General features: G+C 33.2%; 2 protein-coding genes across 9 annotated transcripts in view; one reads left to right on the top strand and one right to left on the bottom strand.

Moving 5' to 3' along the window:
• Window positions 1–114: 114 nt before the first annotated feature.
• LOC106661532 lies at window positions 115–10,833 on the top strand. 5 transcript variants are annotated; one of them, XM_024228465.1, is made up of 9 exons: window positions 115–422; window positions 490–552; window positions 643–758; window positions 3,521–3,715; window positions 3,793–3,894; window positions 3,956–4,084; window positions 4,140–4,345; window positions 8,731–8,938; window positions 9,100–10,833. In XM_024228465.1, exon 9 carries the CDS (start codon window positions 9,239–9,241, stop codon window positions 10,424–10,426), a length of 1,188 nt encoding a protein of 395 aa, XP_024084233.1. In that variant the 5' UTR covers window positions 115–422; window positions 490–552; window positions 643–758; window positions 3,521–3,715; window positions 3,793–3,894; window positions 3,956–4,084; window positions 4,140–4,345; window positions 8,731–8,938; window positions 9,100–9,238; the 3' UTR covers window positions 10,427–10,833. The 5 variants fall into 5 exon arrangements, with proteins under 5 accessions (XP_024084233.1, XP_024084234.1, XP_024084230.1 ...); XM_024228466.1 differs by lacking the exon at window positions 643–758; XM_014384997.2 differs by lacking the exon at window positions 9,100–10,833 and having other exon boundaries at window positions 252–422; window positions 8,731–8,939.
• Window positions 10,834–14,160: 3,327 nt separating this feature from the next.
• Window positions 14,161–19,342, bottom strand: part of LOC106661306 (microtubule-associated protein futsch-like) — a 119,289-nt gene continuing 114,107 nt past the window's right edge. For all 4 annotated transcript variants that reach the window (XM_014384597.2, XM_014384600.2, XM_014384598.2 and 1 more), the window contains 3 exons: window positions 19,034–19,232; window positions 16,332–18,434; window positions 14,161–15,672 (listed from right to left, as the gene is read on the bottom strand). In XM_014384597.2, coding sequence (XP_014240083.1) covers window positions 14,591–15,672; window positions 16,332–18,434; window positions 19,034–19,232 — 3,384 coding nt within the window. In that variant the 3' untranslated portion in view covers window positions 14,161–14,590. The remainder of the gene's footprint in view (window positions 15,673–16,331; window positions 18,435–19,033; window positions 19,233–19,342) is intronic.

Below are 19,342 nucleotides of genomic sequence, written 5' to 3'. Positions count from 1 at the left end.
GGCGGCCCTCTTACTTAATGTTTGAGAACAAACAGTATTTAAAATTGTTTGAATGTTTTGTTTATTTAATCGACCTTTTGAACTGTTTTGAGTTGCCAAGTTACAGAAATATATTAGGTCCAATTAAACACATAACTTTCACTTTTTGGAATACAGAAAATGAAACGTTTAAAAAAAAATGAAAAGTACAACATAACACTGTACAAGAAAGAGAGGGAAAACACATGGAAAAATCTAATATAGAACATTTGTAATCATTCACAACTGTATTTTCCACTTTATATTAAAAGTTTTTAACTCTTGATTAAAAATTTTTGATTTAAAGATTTTTGGTGTCTTTTTTTTTTAAATTGTAAATAAAATAATGTTTAAGAAAACTACAAGAGTTACTTGGGAGCGTGAGTACATTGAAGAAGAGATAGGTATTACTTTTGTTACATTTCCTCTTTTTTTAGGGGTTTTGTATACTTATCTGTGTCTGTTTTTTAGAAAGAAAACAGTCCATGAAGAAATGGTATAAATATACCAACCCATATCCAGATTATAGATTAGGTACCTTCATGAATTAAGATCATATTTGTAAATAGAAATAAAAAAGACTCGCCTCACCCAGAAATAGGTTTTTGACTGCTCCTTTTACAGGACTGTTGCAGATGTGGTTTTCTTTCGGTGCAATTTGGGTTACCCAGTTGAGATATCGGACTAGAAACACTAGATGTATCCGTTTATCGTTGGCAATAGTTATACCGTTTTTCCTGGTCAGTTGATATTGAGTTCTGCTGCACCTAATTTTAATTTCTTGTTAGTCAACATTCTATATACCTCAAATGGTAACAAATCAATTATAAAGATACGGTCAAAAGAGGGTGACAATTTTTTTTTTTTCCAGTAGAGGGAAACACTATTGTGGCATACATTTTTGTTAAACTTGGCACTGTTTTTAATATTATATCTTATTGTGATACTATATTATTTGTCAAATGGTATTCTTATCTTCAAAGAGAAATATGTGTGTAAAGTACCTTTGTGATTAATTTAAATCATGCAATTTCTCCCAGAGAAGAGAGTGACACGAAATATATTTGAAGCAGGCTATCTTTAAGTGTAGCAAATAATTTTAAAGCAATTATAAAACATTAAACAAGGCAGCATTATTGGCTATTCATTTTAAGTCTGTAAGAAAATCCTTCACATAATATCACTAAATTGATATACAGTGGAGAAATTTTTCATCTAATATAACATCTTGTAATTTTTTTCAGGGAAGATAGTTTTACCCACATTGAAACTACTTTGAAAACAGGTTTACACTTATATTTTGACCAGAATTTAATGCTATTGAAGAGTGCCACACCCTCCTTTTTTTTAAAACTATATATATTATTGATAGTTTTGTATCCTTAGCTTGTATTGAGGATGAATGTATTTATTGGCGTGAAAGTATAGTGTGTATGACAGACTATGTCATGTTACTGACAAACCAAACAAAATTAAGGCCTAATTCTCGTGGATCTTTCCCCATCCGAAAAATAGTGGCAAAGGAATTAAAACAATAAAGATTGGATTACAATTGTATAAAAAAAAGGACTTTAATTAAAATATAAAGAAAAGAACAACAACAAAGAACAGCTTCAGCACATTATTTTCAAATAAGAAATAAATAACCAAACACATTTATTAATAAAAAAACAACAAAAAGGCTCACTGGCGTTGAAAAAAAAAGTATGATGCAAAGTCAACAAAAATTGTAGGTTGAGAAAGCGATGAATCCAAGTCCGCAAATTTCTTCAGATCAAGAACAACTTCAGACCTCAGGAAATATCTAAGAGAGACTGCCAAGTGCCATGGTCCTATCAATTCTCGATGTGTTCGGCGCTTCAACCGATCAGCGCAATATGGTCATTGTTAATGCTCTAGCATTATATGTGAGAGGGCTAATGGTGGTATATTGAGTAACCCATCAACTCTCAATTAGGCTAGTTATACAATAGGTTTAAAGGCTGATGGAGGATTATCGAGTAATCCACCACAGTGTGATCAATTTGGTGTGGAGGGATAATTCTAGACATTTCATTTTTATTATATAAAGTATATTAATTTATCTTTTTAGCAAGTTATACATAATTTGAAATAAAAGCAAAAGTTTCCACAAACTTACAATGGTTAGGGAGTATGGATGGGAGTAGGATGAGTAAGAAAGAATGTATTTAAGAGTGAATGGGTTTGGATTTAGGAACTGATTGTGTTGGGGGCTGACACGAAGCTGTTGTTAGCCCCCGGAACCCAACTTGTAAGCTGACAAACATCAGGTAATCATCACCTGAAAAACATTCCTGGCTGCCTCAGGTTCGCCAATTTGTAAAAAAAAAAAAAAAAATACTTTGGTCTTCTTTCACCTTATGATATTGCCATAGGCACTTTCTTTCACTTTTCCACATTTGCTCTTCCCCACAACTCCCTTTTTAATCAGTCGTATTATCAGTCAAATCACCGGCTTAACGTTATTGCACCACATTACACGCATTGGTCATATATCACATCTTAACAATTCATTATTGGGGATTCCTGTGAAAAATTATTACAAAATGGAGTATTATTTTGTTTTCAAAATATTCACCAATTCCTCAGCCCCTTATTGGCGGCATTACTCTTATTCAAGATCAACTCAAAAAGACTGTCTACTGAGCCTCCTTTCTCATCACAAACCATTAATCTTTCCTTCTTAATGGCCCAGGAAGATAGTCCGGAATTCTCTTCTGGATGAACTATTCAGGGTTCAAAGAATAACTTTGCACTTAATACAACAGACATTTTTTCCTCTTTCTTTTTTATTTAATTTATTTTCTTCTCTTTCTCTTCTTTCCTCTTCCCCTTATATTTTAGTTTTCAAAGTTTTATATTACATTTTATAATATATGGCTTGCTTCATTATTTTTAATGTAATATAATATATACTTATTCAGAAATCGTGAGATGCGGTCTGGTGTGATGTAGGTTTCAGAAAAACATTTTCTTTATCATGCCAATGTTTTGATCTTTATTGAGATCATCTTCAGGGCTCAAAGCGTTTGTCTTCTGTGTAATTGTGCCATTCTTGCGTGCCGTGTTGAGAGTTGAGAGAAAATGTTTTTCTGAAACCTACATCACACCAGATCGCATCTCATGATTTGTGAATAATTATCGGTTAATGGTCACTAATCACCACACATAATATGTACTGATTTTTTATGTTATTTGTAATATTTTTAACATGTTTTTTTTTGTATATTCTAAATGGGGCACATGCCCTTTTTCATCTTAAATAAATTAAAATAAATAAATAATCCAAGAATGATCCAATAATGCTAAACTTGCTTTTAAATTGTGAGATTTCACTGGGTTGCCTCATCCTGATTTAGCTTAAGACAACATGTAGTCAAGTTGTTGATATCCGTTATTTAGAGAAATAATGTCTACTTTACCAACTTACTACTTACCAATCGGTACCATTGTCTACATTAAATTAGTTTTTATTTTTTAGATAAATGGGTTTCTTTTCACTGCAACATCAGTGCTGAAAGCATTTAATTTAAAACTATGGATTAACATTCTATCCTATAATACAAGCCAGTCAGAGTTTTATTGGGGTATTGGCATAGTCGGTATAATACTAATAATTGTCTCTTTACATGGTATGTATGGCATTTATGGGCATAGGATCTGGAGTTCAAAAGTGGTATGTCAATTTTTCACAATTTTTGTCTTAACAGATTTATAACTCTCTAAATTATTAATATATTATTTGCATTCTAGTTTACAGTTATGACATTCATTTATGGTCAAGCTTCGCTGACAGTGTCTGCATCCTGGCTTTTGTTGTTGCAAATAGAATCGTCCAAATCATTTCTTAATAAGGTCTATCAAATTGGCTATTTATATCAATTTGTTTAAATAATTTTTCAATTTGTATTAACAGTCTGAAAACATGCCAGAAGTAAGCCCATATAATGGTACTGAATCAGATGAAGAATTTCTGGATAAATTCAGAGATAATCAAGCTTTAAACGTTATAGTCGAAATTGTCTTTTCGCTATCTATTGTTTTTGTAAGGTATCATGTTTTAATTTTACAAACAAAAATTGATACATTTTTTCTCATAGATAGTCGCTGGTATATTATCTGCTGTGCTCCTTATAAGAGATAATAATAAAAAAGGCTTTGTCGAACTGAAAAGTTAACAATACCAGGCTGTAAGAAGCATTTACTTTTACAATGATAACATTTACAGGAACCACTGCTGAGAAACCAAAGTGGAACAGTTGGACAAGGTCCTAACAAATAAACTGAAGATTGTTGCACCAGTCTTGTATGATTATTGATATTTTTTGTTTCAAAATCATCTAGCTTTAGTAATGGTACTAATAGAAAACAGTGAACCTTGGTAGATGAGTTGTGAGTGTCTGACACATAGTTGTATGCTAGATGTTCTGGGTTCTATTCCTCTCACAAGCCATGGCTTTTTATAATTGAGAATAATATGAAAAAATATTGTAGTGATTTGACTCTACAACATTGTACAAAATTAGAAAAGACAGATTTTTAGATAAGTTCTAGATTGAGTTTATGCCAAAGAGAACTTCTAAATATTTAACCTCATTTTTAAACTTCAGTATTCATAGTAGAAACATGACCATGGCGAACTTCTTGCCAGATCGTGGCCTACTCTGGGCCAACTCTTGGCCGACTTCGGCTCCTTTGGGCGAATTTCTTGCTGTCGTCTTCTTGACGACTGTTCGGTTCCTCCTGGTGAACTTCTTGCCAAATCCTGGCCTGCTCCGGGCCAACTCTTGGCCGACTTCGGCTCCTTTGGGCGAATTTCTCAACAAATCCTGGCATGCTCCTCTTTGACTTTGGCTCCTCCTGGCTAATTTCTAGCCGGATCCTGGCCAACTCCTGGCCTATTCCTATGGCCCGTTGGGCTGACTGCAACAGCATCCATCCCTAACCATAGATTTTTTGGATTTTCGTTTTTCAAAAAAAAAAAAAACCCTACTACTAGCCTTTTACATCAAATAAGACAATAATTTTTTTTTTCGTTTTTCTTGAAAAATACGTGTCCTACGAGCCTTTGACGTCGAAATAGACAATAAACATTTTTTCGATTTTTTTTTTGCGTTTTTCTTGAAAAATACGTGTCTGTCTTTGACATCGAAAAAGACAATACAATTTTTTTCGATTTTTTGCGTTTTTCTTGAAAAATACGAGTCCTACCAGCATTTGACATCGAAAAAAACAATTTTTTTTTTATTTTTTGGGTTTTTTGTTTTTCTCGAAAAATACATTTAAAAAAAGGTGCCTACGAGCCTTTTACATCCAAAAAGACTAAAAGTTTTTTTCTATTTTTTTTGTTTTTTTTGCGTTTTTCTTGCAAAATACGTAAAAATACATGTCCTACGAGCCTTTTATATCGAAAAGGACTATAAAAGTTTTTTTAGATTTTTTTGGGATTTTTTTTGCGTTTTTCTTGCAAAATACGTAAAAATACATGTTCTACGAGCCTTGGACATCGGAAAAGACAGTAAATTTTTTTTTGAAAAGTATGTGTCCTACGAGCCTTTGAAATCGAAAGAATAATTTTTCCTACGAGCCTTTTACATCGAAAAAGACAATAAAAAATTTTTCAATTTTTGGGGGGTTTTTGCGTTTTCTTTAAAAATACGTAAAAATACGTGTCCTACGAGCCTTTTACATCAAAAGGGCAATAACATTTTTTTTCGTTTTTCATGAAAAATACGTAAAAAAACGTGCCTACGTTTTACATCGAAAAAGAATACAATTTTTTTTCAATTTTTTGGTTTTTTTTTTAGTTTTTCTTCAAAAATACGTTAAAAAACGTGTCCTACGAGCCTTTTACATCTAAAAGGACAATAAAAAAATTTTCGATTTTTTTTGGGTTTTTTGGGTAAAATAAATTTTTAGCATAAATAATGCTATAAATTTTTGCTAATACGTAAAAAACATGCCCTACGAGCCTTTTGCGACATACCAAATTACCAAAAATGCACCCATCAGATAATAGGTTAAGAATAAGTCCTCGAACGAGATTGTTTAGGATAGAGGCATGCGATAGAGTTCACCAATGGACCATCGCAGAAACTACTAAACCTAGGACCCGTCAGGACTAGAATGATAGTACGATTGCTGACTGGACACTGGAGATTCTGGAGATATATGACTCGGAACAGCAGAAACAAGCCTGTGCAGATATTGGCCGCAACAAATAATGAATTGGAATTGTCAGTCGCATTAATCCCTATCACGTATATAAGGAATTCAATGTACTTCCTTCTTACGGCTGCGGTAAGAAGAATCATACAAAATGGACAATGGTAAAGGGACAAAGGTTCGATTCTTAAACATTAGATCAATAGGGAAGTGGATGTATAGCTTCTTCATTCAACTTGCCCTTCACAGGTCAGAAGCATCGCGATACTTTGCACGTTCTGGCCTAATGGATGACCCGGCATGTCCCTGCTGATTGGCCCTGATCCAAAATGTAGATCGATCGGACAATGGGTTAAAAATAAGTCATCAATGGGAATATATTTCAGGACAGAGGTGTGTGTGACAAAATAAAGCACCATCTCAGAAACTAACGGCAGAACTAAACCTAGGACGTGTTAGGTCTAGAATGAATGACATTAGGTCTGTTGACTGGTCACTGCAGAATCCGGAAGCTATATTCAAAGTACTCGCAGCAGGAGACAAGCTAGTTATTTCCAGAAAGAAGAAAAAACAGTGGAAAATGACTTCTGCTAGTTCGAAGGCCCATGTAAATTCGACTATAGGCCGGATTTTTAAACTCTTCAGGAAACAGGGCGTCTTCAGAAGATGTCGACTTTAATCTGGAGACAAAAGAGACAGGTACATTCAGAAATACGCTTCCACAATCGTCACTAGACATGAATTAGTAATCAAAGAAAGCCAGGAATATTTCCATTTCCAGTAGAAATGAAAGACTGGAACCCTAGGACATACTTTCAGTAACAAACATCTTGTTCCTAAACCTCTGCTCAGTTCAGCTCATAAAAGGGAAAGGCTTCAGTTTTCATTTTGGAAAATAAGTAGTTCTCTTTACAGATTGGGTGATCTTAGATGGAAGAAATTTCATTAGCCAAAGTTATCGACAGAATCCGCCTTTAGCAATACTAAAACACTGAGGACCATCACAACTTTAAAAAATTGTTATTTCATTCGAGTTTAAGATTGTCCTCGTTGATACTTTTATTCACTAAACGCCAGATTTGCCTTTTGGGCCAGGATTGCTAAGCCTTGGCTAAAATAATGCATAATTTAAAAATCAAACAGAAACGTCCGAAAAAAATCGTTTTGTCTTCCACACATAAAGAATAAATGAAAATAGTTTTTATTAATGGAACGTTTATCTGTCCGTTTATTCATAAACTTTGGACGTCTTGTATTTAGTCATCTCGTCTTAGGCTTGCTTTTGTTTAGGCTTCAAAGTTCTATAAAAGTTCGAAATTTCGGCTTTGGCTTGAGACACTAATCGACCCGAATCAAGACATTGTGGTTAAATAATACTTTCATTTACGTTTCGTCAACGTCAAAATGGGTAAGACTTAAGAGTTGTTTAAAAAATTATCTGCAATTCTTTATTTTAATGGTTTCAATTGGAAGGAACGATTTTTTTAGAGAGATGTAAAGCTTTATTGTCCAATAAACGAAAATCAACAATTTAAGTAATTGTAATAAATTAATTAATATTTTCCAGCTTTTTTCCTAAATAAAATCTAGTAATTAGCCCATAGAATGCTTGGTGCAAAGCATTGCAACGAACTCGAATTTTTGATTAAGGTTGACCCATTATTTTTCAACTTTTCAAAAATCGAAAACAGCTGTTTATTAGGGCCCATGTGATGAGAACACCAAAATTTATATCATTGGTCACGTTTATGACGTTGCATACAATTTTGGCATTTTTGTATAATTGCCTTGGTGCACTAATTAAACCTAGTCAAATTTTATAGCTTCTACCAATTAAAAAGTTATACTTGTTAATATATAATTTTGATATTTATTTACATTTTTTTAATATTTACGATTTTAAGCACTTTATTACCATTTTAATGTCTTCCTTTAATATGCAAAGAAACACTTTAACCCCTCATTTGACAAATATTTTTATTTTTTAATCTATCCATATCTACACCCATACTCTGCATCTATTAATGCAGAGTAATAGATTATTCTTTATACTCTGCATCTATTAAAAAGGTTTGTTTTCACAATGTGGTTTTTATGTCAAAAAACTTCTTTCTTATAAATCTTTATGAATTGTGAATTAATGTGTATTTTTATTGTACAAAGTGCATTTTTTCGACCTGCCGTAGGTAAAAAGATGCTTAACACTTTACTGCTTTACCTACGGCAGGTCAAAAAATGCTTAACGGTCAAATATGATTTAACACTTTTCAAAACCATGGTGCAAAATATGGTGCAATTTTCTAAATTTCCTAATGAAAACGAATTTGTGTACACCGAACTAATTAAATTCCAATTTAGCAATGTTATTGTGTTAATGAATGAATTCCCTGAGAACTAGCTGACTGACAAAAACCCTGATACACCGCTGATACCACAACACATCTTAAATTAAAAATTTGCTGTTCAATAATTTTAACATCATTATGATAATTACATTAAATCATTAAGAAATATTTGATTTTTCAGTTTTACTGTCGCTGAATACAAAATTGTGGGGCAGCAAAGAGGAGTGTTACAATTTTTTCTTTAAAAAGAAAACCAAGGAGTTAGCGATACAGTATGACAAAATCGTCAGTTATTATCGCCATAATTATTCATTTTTAACCAACGAACAAATCCAAGGAAAGGTTTACAATCATTTAAATGTACCAAATGTTTGCGGAAAAATTAACAGGTATTTATAATTGTAAAAGATAAGTGCTAATGTTTTAATTTTTATTTTTAGTAATATGATTATAAATTTGTTTTCCCATATAACATTTTTTTTAAATATCAAACATGATTTAACACTTGTCAAAACCATTCATCATGCTGTTTTAATATACTTGTTTTTAGGAAAAAGCTCAGAGAACTCATAAAAGAGGAAAACAAATTAAAGAAAAGTAGTAAAAAAGGAAAACTTTCCAGTTGCAAAAAAAGGAATAAAAAGGATGACAAAGTTGGTGTTGATGATTCAGATGCTAATATCAGACATATGACTAAGCTGTACAGCCGAAATTCTGATTCGAACAGCACCATTGATACATTTATGTTTACACCAGAATCTTATGACAGCAATCCATTGGCCATTAGACAAATGGATCATTGTGATGAAGTGCAACGGCGGCTTTCACAGTTAAAAATTAAGTCTACTTCATCCGGTGTCTCCGAAGAGGATGAATTTTTGTCGCATGAGTCTATTTACGACCCAACTAAATATGCGATTTCTGATGAAAATTATAACAAAAAACATCTCAATACAAATACTGCAGAAGAAAATCTCTTCACAGACAACATGGTTAAACATGCTAAACCAATGAGGACCTACAGCAGGGTTAATGTTAAAAACACAAGGAGTTCTATATCTGGAATAATATACAAAACAGATAGTGATCTTGAAGTTGATCTATATTGCAAAAATTCTAAAATTGACGATGATGATGATTCAAGTTTAATTTACTCAGGAGAACTGTATATCGATAAAAAACAAGGAATTATATCAACAAGCTGTTATTCTTCATCTAATGAGTCTTCTTCAACAACAATTAAGAATACTTTTAATAGTATTGAAAAAGGAATCAAATTGAACTTTGAAAATGAGGGAATTTTGCAATTTTTAAGGAATTCAAATGATGAACCTATATCTCAGGCAAAAAATATTTTGGATATTTTGACATCCTGTAGTTCACCTGAACACGGAGGATATTCTTCTGACATATCTGTTATATCTCATAATAAGCACATATTGAATTTAAACAAACAGGTTGCTAACATTATTAATGGCTCATCAGATAGTGAGTTGGCATTTTCAGACACTGACATTGACAATAAACATGACTATCTACATGACGGTGATAATCATAGTATTGATCGGAACACTAAAAATATTATTGGCACGACAGATGAAGAGGACTGGATAAATTTTAAACCCTTTAAAAGCTCTGTGAGCCCTATTATTTTCATTGAGAAAGATGAGGCAAAAACAAATTCTCAAGGAAGACAACTGAAACGAGAGAGAAAAGGACGGATATCAAAATTAAAAACTACAAAGCATCAATTTTCAACAAATCTCAGATCGACAGAGAGATCTTCAGTTGCACGCCTGGGGACAATGTACTCAACAAATAAATTAGAAAACGCAAAGAAGAAATTACTTAATAGAAGGTCCTTTTATTTAAAATAAAATGTTTTTATGTTAACTTAGTTTTTCTTTTTAAATAATTGAGATCAGTATTCTACAGCAGTAAAATTGTGTGATGCTGCTACCAAATCGTAGGGGTTAATATTACAAATTATTAACTGAAGGGCATCAGGTCTGGCCCTCTGTCGCTAAAAATGCATTAAAAAACATGATTAAATGAAAGCTAAATGCACAGAAGTTCTCACGTATCAAAAGCATGTGACTTGTAGAATAGGGGCTCATCCTCACCCGATTAAGAATAGGTCATGTCAAGTTCACATATGGACACTTACATCTGTGCCATTGCCGTGTCTGGCTTGTAGAGAAAGGTTGCTCGTCCTACTTAATATAAGAGTGTCATTAGACAGCATGTAGGAATGCCACCCAATATGAGAATTGTGATTGAGCACCACTGCGAGTATTTGGGTCTCCTGTTCCAATTTTTAGAGGGAATAAAGCTGTTTTACTGTAAATAATACTTCAATATCTCACTTTGTGTTTATTGGCACTGAATGTATTTATTAGTAGAAATGTGTGGTGATTAGTGACCGTTAATCAATATTTATTTAGAAATCGTGAGATGCCTCACACTACTCTCTCATATCCCTAGATGTTTCTTCACTGTTTACCAACATCCCAATAGATACAACACTGAACATTATTAAAGATAAATGGCCCAACATAACACCACATACAACTCTATCAAAGAACACGTTCATTACAATGATCCGACACTGCTGTGTTAACGGATATTTTACATACGACAATCAATTTTACAAACAACTATTGGTGTAGCCATGAGGAGCAACCTAGGCCCAATACTGGCAGACATAATTATGACACATCTACTAAATACAGACATACCACAACTTCCTTTCACATTACCCTTCCTCACTAAATACGTAGATTATATATTGGCAGCTGTTCACACAGATCACATTCAAACTACATTAGATACATTTAATAGCTTTCACCCACGCATTTACACATGAAATCGAAAACAACAAAAAAAATACCATTTTTAGATACACTCGTAAAAAAACAACCAGATGGCACATTAATCACAGATTGGTATCAAAAACCAAGAAACACAGATCGCTACCTCAACTTTACATCTCACCATCCTCTTCATACAATAATAAACACGGCCAAAGGGTTACTTCACAGAATGATTACCCTGAGCCATGAATCATTTCACCACAAGAACATAAAGATATACAAACAGATCCTCCATAACAATCTCTACCCTAAACACATAATTAACAGAATAATCAACAACTACAACTCAACACTAACACCATCCACTATTACTAATAATACTACATTAAGTCTATCAAATACAAACAAACCAGCATACATTTCCATGCCATTTATTCAAGGCCTATCACATAAATTAAACACATTTCTCTCGTCCGATAACTTCAAAATAGCTTTCAAAAATTATAAAACAATTCAAACACTTTTTTCCAAAATTAAAGATCCCACACCAATAACAAATAAATCTGACGTAATCTACAAGATCAACTGTTTAAACTGTCCGGCAACTTACATCGGTCTTACATCCCAATATCTGGACAAGAGAGTAAAGCAACATATCTATGATTGCAAAAAACCTAAGCAAAATCCTACAGCACTCGCTACCCACCATCTTGAACACCAACACAATTTCGACTTCAAAAATCCAAAAGTATTACACACAGAACAAAACAAACATAAACGTAATTTCTTAGAAATGGTTTATATCAACAGAGATAAACACAGCATCAATTACAGAACAGATACATGTAAACTCAGTCGCAGCTACGCCAATATCATTAATCAAATTCAATACAGATAACATACCTATATCATCATATTACATTCCACACATCAAATATTTTTCACATAGTCTAATTTCCCAACAATTTAGCTTTCCTTTTCCTATTTATCCCTTTCTATATAATCCTGAAAGGATAATCTGACCGAACCATTACCAACACATTTTTTCCCTTCGTCGGCTCTTTTCACCTCAAAGAAGCCGACGTCTTATACAAAAATGTCTTTTCCATACCGACCATCCTTCCCCACCCCTTCAAAATCCAACGTATATATACATAAAATAGCAAAATCTCACTGGCACTCTCGACACGACACGCAAGAATGGCACAATTACATAGAAGAAAAACACTGAGTGAGTAGAAATACTTTGATTGAATATTAAAAAAAATATATTTTGCATTGTATAAATTCACTTTTCTACATCCAAAATGTAATTGTTATATGTAAACAATGTTTGTAAATCCCAGGCCCTGAAGATGATCTCAATAAAGATCGAAATGTTGGCACATAAGAAAATGTTTTTCTGAAACCTACATCACACCAGACCGCATCTCACGATTTCTAAATAAGTATTTATTAGTGTGAATGTGCAGTGTGAGAGGGTTGATGGTGGAATGTCAAATACTCCATTGGTAATGCATTTACGAGTGACCGAGAGTGTGATTAGGTTTGGATTTAGAGATTGATGGAGGTGGGGCTGAAATTACCTAGTCGTTGATAGCCTAACTGGGAAAACGGTGGCTGGACTGCCAACACCCTTGTCGTAAAGGTGATGATTCTGGTCTCTCACACCTATAAAAAGTCTAAAAACAAAAACCTAAAATGAATATTATTAAATATTAAGAGCTAAATTCTTATGAGGGGTATCAGTGGATGCAACAGTTAAGGCACAGCGCCTTTTAAGGTCTCTAGTCCTATCCCTGCATTATTCTACATGAATATGGGTCAATTTAATAAAATAAGGCCAAATTTATATAGATTTATTTATTTCAATAATATACTGTATAAAAATGTTTTGTGCTGCATTTACTATTAGTTCTTTTGTTGTTAAAAGAGCACAAGCAACCAGTAAAAATAATGTGACAACGAATGTAGCTTTCAGTTCCAGTACACATCTCATGTATAAAACTATTTAAACAGCTCAATATTACTATTATTCCAATATTAAAAAGAACATAAATGAATACCATAAAAACAAAACTACATAAAATAATAAGTCAACTTCTGATGGGACTAACTGAAATAAAACGATATGGTAAAAGCAAACATATTACGCATTTAGTGAAAAAATATTGAATTTTAATATATTGCAATAATGACAATTAAGCTTGACAACACTAAAATTAATGTCTTATAATTTGTTTTCAACACATTTCAAGTGTTAATCAAATAAGCATACAAAAACAATTCCTCCTTATATACCTAGTCATTCAATGTCAAATATACATTTTGACATTTTTGTATGTTAGATAACAATACGTGCATTTTTAGATTTGTAATTAATTGCAAGCAAAAGCACCTAAATACAGTAATAGTCTCATTTTAATACATGATAACTTTTATGAATATTATTTACACAAAAAAGAAAAAAAAAGTTTTCCAAAACTAGAACAAATAAAAATATGTACTTTTTTTATCAATAGTAATTTCGTTTTAAAACTATTTCCAATCTAGTAAAATTTTGTTGTAGTCCCAATTTTTTAAAAAACGATGAAACATTAATAAAACTTAAATAAATAAAATATTACCGCTGACAAAACAAAATCAGAGAAACTCCTTGGGCCTCTTAATTCTCATAAGACTTCAATCAAAATTTCACAGTTAAATATAACAACCTCATAATTTACACTTTTATTTGATAATATATACAAAAATGCCCTAATTATTAAACAGTAAAAATTCAGACCTCATTCGTAATGTTTTTTTTGCCTTTAAATATTTTGTTAGCTCATATTTAGATAGGACAAAATTACACAGCCCATACCTTACTTAAGCAAAAAAAGAAAGAAAAAGAAAATAAAATCAATAAACAAACAACAGTCTCGCACCCGTAAGATGCTTTCCTTACTATACAAAATAAAATTCAACTCTTTAAAAATACATGTTTAAAATAAAATGAGTTTTTTCAACGGGATTTAAAAAAAAATATGTAGGTATAATGCAACAATTTAGCAGATTGTGAACCGGAGTATACTTTATTTTTTCACTTCTGTAGAAATTCGGTTTTTTAATTTTTTTAAAAATTTTAATATAAAATTACTAGTATTTTTATTTTTCTAAAGTATTAACATACTATAAAACAGTAGACATTTATAATCAGACTTCTACAGAAAATTTAAAACCATTTATTTAATTGAGCGCATCAATAATTTCAACATGAGATGAATCATCGTGACTTGTAACTCCATTAATAAGACCATTGTGCCCATTAGTTGTTGTCACTGTAGGTACCTGCTGGGCCAATGAGTCATTTGCTACTTTTTTTTCAATTGATTTGCCTTTAATGTCTGTCTTCTTTGCAACAGCTGTCTTTGTGGTAGAAAGCTTTAGATTGGTGGTTTCTTTTGCCGATTTATCATTTGCCAATGGCTTCTTGACCACTGTTGGTGCAGCAGTTTTAGGTTTAGTGGCTGGAGCGGGTTTTGGAGCAGCTGTGGTTGTTGTGGCTTTTGCAGTTGTTGTGGTTTTGGTGGTAGCTGTTTTTAATGTACTTGTTGTGGAAGAAGGTTTTGCTGTAACTTTTGAAACAGCTGGCTTTGAAGCTACTGGTGCTTTAGTTGTAGTTGTTGATTTCAGCACTTGGGATGGTTTAGCTGTAGATGTCAGTTTAGCCGTGGTTGTAGTAGGAGGCTTAGCTGTAGTAGACTTTGTAGTACTTGTCGCACTTGAGGGCCTTGAAGACGTTAGCTTAGCAGATGATGGTCTGGGTGCAGGTGCTGCTGTTTTAACTTCCTTCTTCACCTCTGTCTTTGGTGCTGGTTTTGCGGCAACAGTACTGGCCACCTTAGGTTTAGCTGCAGCAGGGGCAGCGGTTTTTGCCAGTGGGGCTTTTGTTGTTCCAGTGACAGATGTTTTAGTAATGGCAGATTTCACACCGCCAGCTGGGCTTGTGGGTGTTTTTGATGTAGGTGTACTTGGTTTGCTGGAAGGCTTGTTTGAAGCAACCTTTGAAGTGGGTGTAGACGGTTTAGGAGCCGCTGGTTTTGCAGAGGTTGTTGTCGGCCTTGCTGGAGCTTTAGCGGTAGCTGCAGCTGGCTTTTTGGCTGCAAGCGTAGTTGTCGTTGGCCTTGCAGTTGTTTTCGCTGTTGTAGCTGTCTTTGCAGTTGTTTTCACTTCCGGCTTCTTTGCACCAACAGCAGTTGTTTTCTTTACAGAAGTCTTATCCTCAGTTTTTGATGGCTGGCTTGTTGCAGCAACTACTGCTGCTGCACCTGAAATATAGGGAAAAATATTTTAATTAATACATTATTATTTTTTTTAATATTGACACTGGTTAAAGCATTACACCAAATAAAGGCTTATGAATGAGTCTACTAACCCCTCTTTTATTTTATTTATGTCAATATTAATTTTCAGTTCACAAATTACCAATAAAAGCAGCATATTTAAAAACAAATTAAGAAGTGTAATAGAAAATTAAAATGTTTAGATTACTTTGCCTCCTCTGAAAGTGTATTTATAAAAAATAAGCAGGGTGACATGAATTTGAAAATAAAATTCAAACGCAGACATAAACATTTAATAATAAAACCTGACAAATTAGTAAAATGCTAGTGAATGAAAAATATTACTTTGTGCAATTGGATCCAAATAATAATTTAAAAAACCAATAGTGCAAAAAGATTAAGAGCCTCAACCATTAGGCTTCACATATAATTATTATTTGTATACTGATATGTTGGTGATGAAACGCATGCAGAGAAAAGTTACAAAGTGGATTATGTACAAAACATTTTTCAGAATAAAAAAGATAGATGTTTAGAAATGTTAGAAAATTGAGGAATTAATATTTAACAAGGTCATGCAGTTATTCCACAGCATGCAGATTAGTTTCAATGCAATTTTTAACACATCTGAAGCCATAATTTACCTGCTGCAGCAACAGCAGCAGCAATGAGGCCTTCTTTATTTTCCTCAGCAAGACCCGGGGCAGGCGTTGTTGGTGGCGTTGTCACTGCGATTTCATTTTCAAATTTCTGTATGCTATCGACATCAACGTTTATACATTCTAATTCAGGCGATACTACAGCTGGTACCTCAGGCTGGCTCTCAGAAACCAAATCGTTTTTAGTTTCTTCAACAACTGGTGAAAAGCTATCTTCAAATTTGGGTACTTGTTCAACAACTGTGTGACTTGCATCCTCATGCTGTTCTTTAACTTTTTGTACTTCTTCTAAAGGAATTTCAACTGAACTTTCTACATGTGTGTTTTCAGGTTTGATTTCATCAAGCATAAGATTGTTTTCTATAGTTGTGCTTTCTGATTTGATTTCATCAAGCATAAGCTTGTTTTCAATGTTTGTGCTTTCAGATTTGATTTCATCAAGCAAAACATTGTTTTCTACATTTGTGCTTTCAGATTTGGTATCATCAAGCTTAACATTGTTTTCTACATTTGGGCTTTCCAATTGTATTTCATCAAGCAAAACGTTTTCTACATTTTTGCTTTCAGTTTTTATTTCATCAAGCAAAACGTTTTCTACATTTTTGCTTTCAGTATTTATTTCATCAAGCAAAAGGTTTTCCTCATTTGTGTTTTCGGATTTAATTTCCTCAAGGCTGACATGTCCAACTTCAGTTTGAACTAAATCATTTACAACTTTCTCAAGGTTGCTTAATTCGTGTTCACTTTCTTCAGTGACTGTTTCCATCAAATCGCCTGACATATGCAAAGTATTTACTTCACATTTTTCTATGTGTTCAAAAGAGCCAAGCATGTCCCCAGGGATTAGGCTCTGATTAATTTCTAAAGTGGGAGTAACATTCTCAATCAAGTTTTCAGTTACAGAATCATTATTTTGATCGGGGTTGGACGCTTCTAAATTAACATTTGGTTCAGGAACACCATTTAGTTGTTTCATCCCAGACGAATCTTCTTCGGTGTTTATTAATTCGAACCCATCATTTTCTGAATGAGAATCATTTGATTTAACAGTGATACATTCACTGAAGCACAAATCTTGAACGAAATCAACTGTTTGCAAACTGTCGACATGAAGTTCTTTTTCTTTAGGAACACTTTCTTCCTTCACACTCTGTTCCATAACGTCCAGAGAATTATCTGGAATCATGGTCTGCAGATTTTCAGCCATATCAAATGCAAAAGGATTTTTATGCATATGTTCTTTTTCTTCTGGTACAGTTTGTTCGGGCTCAGGGGCTAGGGTTAGTTCGTCTTTTAAATCGCTGAAACAAGTAGCAGATTCCTGTGGAGAGGACACCTCGTTAACCAGCCCATTTGTAAGATCTGTTTCTTTCATTAATAAGTCAGGATGCTCAACACCTTCGGAAAACGCAGAACCTACAGTATCATATATACTGTTCATTAAGTCATTGTTCATCGGTACAGTTTCATTACTGACTTCTTCAAGCTTCTTATTTTCTGAAGAGTCAATCTCTTTTTCATTGACTACTGGGGAAGACATCGCTGGGCTATCTGTTCCTTCAGAAAGGGGAGCTCCTTCATCAGCGACTACGTTTTTCTCCAATTCACAATCATTCATAAATGAAATTCCTGAGACTAGATCACATTTATCTGTAGATGTCAAATCTGGTTCATCATTTCCACTTTCAGAATCAAAGCCTGAAGAACTCGTATGATGGTCTAGATTTGTGTGAGCTGGATTCAATTCAATCGGGGACAAAATATCTGGCTTATCCGAGAGGAATTCAAGGCTGAATGCAGGTGCTTTAGTTGTCAAGTTGTCATCGTCAACAACCGACTGTTTAGGTTCTAAAGTCTTGAAGTTAAAATCAGTAACGTCGAAATGATCCTGAACCATTTCTTCTTGGATTTTATCTTGAGAGAATGGGTTTGTCTCATTCAACGGCATCGAGGTGGCTTCTTTGACATTTTCCCCGGAAAGATCGAAACCCTCAAAGGACTCATCTCCGACTTCAACTTTTGTTGAAGCCAATGTCAAGTCTACACAATTTAAAGAATCATCTTTCACATGCTCTGCTCTCTCATTACCTGCAATAATTATCATTATGTAAATAAAACATCTCAATATTTTTCTCTGAAATATTATAAACTTGAATCCATTCAGCAATATTCTTGAAATCCTTTCGATGTGAACTTCACTTCTTCGATTAATTCATATCTTCTATCATCAGTGTCAAAATTTGAATATTTTTTTACAATTCACATTTAAAACTAAACATTCCAAAAAGGAATAAAATAAAATAAAATCTTTTGGACAAATTAAGGTGTACTAACTAAAACAGACAAAATAACACACTAAAATTCACTAATGCATTATAAAATAAAAGGATTGTTTTGCACGAATGTTATTTCCATAGAATGATTTGAAGTGAGTTTGGCAATTCACATTTCGGAAAATATATTTCTACTCACAAAAGTTTTAGGCAGTCAATGTTACTTTCTGTTATAAATAATTCCGTTTTGAGAAAAATAAAATAACATTAAATTTAAGTTGCTCACAAATAATATTACTGTTTTGTGAGGGAAAACATACAAATGAAACATATATCAATTAATAAATCAACTGGAAAATAACTAAGAACTACAAAATCACTAAAATTAATTTTAATATGAATGTTACCACTCACTTAAGCTGTCGAGATCACCGGGCCTCTGCGAGATCTCTAAATAAAACTCTTCTTTGGATGGTAATTTAATATTTTCAAGATTCTGTTCGGCTCCCTTCATCGGCGAAGAGGCGAGAACCGTCTCCTTAACCGAGTTGAAAATTGGGACGAATTCAGCCGCATTTGGGTTCAGCTGTGACATGTCTTGTTCATCTAAATTCTAAATAAAGTAACAAATCTCATTAGAGCAATTGCAGTCCTTTTGTTAATAAGAAATTTTAGTAAAACAAGTAGCAAAAAATGCAAGATAGAGAAATAAAACTACCCTAC

This window comes from Cimex lectularius, unplaced genomic scaffold (genome assembly GCF_000648675.2).
Source record: "Cimex lectularius strain Harlan isolate CLEC.00 unplaced genomic scaffold, Clec_2.1 scaffold17, whole genome shotgun sequence".
NCBI lineage: Eukaryota > Metazoa > Arthropoda > Insecta > Hemiptera > Cimicidae > Cimex > Cimex lectularius.
Note: the sequence above shows the minus strand (reverse complement) of the source record. Positions and strands in the feature narration are given on the sequence as shown.

Bases quoted from the DNA above. Each gene is read 5' to 3' on its own strand.
- LOC106661532 (XM_024228462.1), top strand. From the start codon at position 365: ATGTTTAAGAAAACTACAAGAGTTACTTGGGAGCGTGAGTACATTGAA. The intron at 553-8,730 runs GTACCTTCATGA...TTGATTTTTCAG, and splicing joins ATATCCAGATTATAGATTAG to TTTTACTGTCGCTGAATACA. The intron at 8,939-9,099 runs GTATTTATAATT...ACTTGTTTTTAG, and splicing joins GTTTGCGGAAAAATTAACAG to GAAAAAGCTCAGAGAACTCA.